The sequence below is a fragment of the Alligator sinensis genome, unplaced genomic scaffold (genome assembly GCF_000455745.1).
Source record: "Alligator sinensis unplaced genomic scaffold, ASM45574v1 scaffold628_2, whole genome shotgun sequence".
NCBI classification, from domain to species: Eukaryota; Metazoa; Chordata; order Crocodylia; family Alligatoridae; genus Alligator; species Alligator sinensis.
Window position 1 is genome coordinate 4,697,435 of NW_005841833.1, and position 1,647 is coordinate 4,699,081.

The 1,647-nt window shown below is 37.7% G+C and overlaps 1 protein-coding gene across 1 annotated transcript in view; it reads right to left on the bottom strand.

The window, feature by feature from the left end:
* Nucleotides 1-1,493, bottom strand: part of BCL7A (BCL tumor suppressor 7A) — a 12,204-nt gene extending 10,711 nt beyond the window's left edge. The window contains exon 1 of the mRNA XM_006015262.3: nucleotides 1,489-1,493. Coding sequence (XP_006015324.1) covers nucleotides 1,489-1,493 — 5 coding nt within the window. The remainder of the gene's footprint in view (nucleotides 1-1,488) is intronic.
* Between the last annotated feature and the right edge of the window lie 154 nt (nucleotides 1,494-1,647).

A 1,647-nucleotide genomic window follows, 5' to 3' on the forward strand; every position in this document is an offset into this window, starting at 1 on the left:
CTGACTTTTTTTTTTTAAAACAGTGTTTAAGCTTTGATTCAGATGAACTGATTTCCAATTTTATATATGTGGTTTAGCTCCATCCATTCATCTACAGCAGACAGCCAAAGCATGGTAGAAGTTTACTGAACCTTGGTTTGAACTCTATTCCTAGCCACGGTAAAAATGGGTGTGGAGATGAGAGCATGTAAATGATGAGAAAAATAGACTCAACTGTGAAGACATCATGATGTACATTTTTTCAAAGGATATAGAGAAATCTAACTGTATTTCTAGTTAAGAAAACTTTTGAAAAGTGATACAGGAATAACTAACTGAAAGTTTTTTCGTTGGTGGATAAATAGCATCCGATATTTCGGTCTTCTCCTACATCAAAATATTACTCAGAGATGCTGCACTGGAAAACCAAAAGTTCAAGATACCTGTTAGCATCTCAAAGCAGCCTCACACAGCATCTTCACTGGACAGACTGTAGAACACAGGAGGAAACCTATATTAGTAACTATTTCCTTCTCGTATTAAAATTAGCCCTGACATTTCAATTATTTTAAAACTGCCAAGCAATCTTTTAGCCTTTAACAACCTCCCAACTAACAGAATTAAAAAAACAAAACAAAACAGTCATCCAAACAACAGAAGGGGGATAAAAATAATTTTCAGTGGAAGTATGCCAATGCCCCAGTTTTGCAGGCACATGTACATAAAGAGCAGTAACACTGAACTGACTGGGACTACTCGCATATACTTTCTTTTACATGTGTAAGTGCTTGCAATATTGCAGCTTTATAGAACATAAGTGTTAATATGAGCAGAGAAGACAAGCTTCTTTAACAGTCTCCGAGTGAAACGGCTGCCAATGTAAGCAACAAACTTAGAAAGGGGTGAAGAAACTTAACTGGTTTCAAACACTAGACACCTTTTAAAATCTAAAGAACAAGCCAGGGATCTCAGCTTCATACGCAGGTAAAGATGAATGCTTACCCTAAAAAAAACCTTCCCAGAATGTTTTCATCTGACGTGTTTAGCACAGACCCTATATCTGTTCTAACGTTCTCCCTTTTATTTATTGTGCAAAAGAAATCCCACCTCAACTGCAACTGAGAAACATTCCTTTTTACATTAAATTGAATCAACATAAAATACACATTTATTTGGCCAGTAACACCCAAAACGAGCGGGGCGCTGTATGAATGACAGAATGATCTGGCTGACTGAGCATGAGAGCAGGAGCAAGGAATAAGTCTTTGTCCCTGTGTGTGTGACCCTGGATAATCTACCTCTCTGTCCCAGTTTGTCCATCTGTAAAATGGACGTGACAGTGCACTGATGCCTGTGGGACACACTTAAGTCTCTTGTTTTAAGACGCTAATCCAAAGTTTCCCCGGGTGACAGTTCTACTCCATTTGAACATAGCCACCTTTGATTGGCAATTTATTTTTTATCATTTTTACACTGTCACAAAGAAAACTGGTCTCTGTACTAACCTACCCCATTAGGTATTTTTGTTAAAGGGACCATTGAGCTAAGAGTTATTCATCTAAAGCACTGTAATTTCCAACTCCTATTGCCCAGGTCTGTCTGTCAATCCTCTGACTTCGTAAGTCATTTTTCTATTTTTAAATCTTCCTTGTTGTCACAGTTATGGGA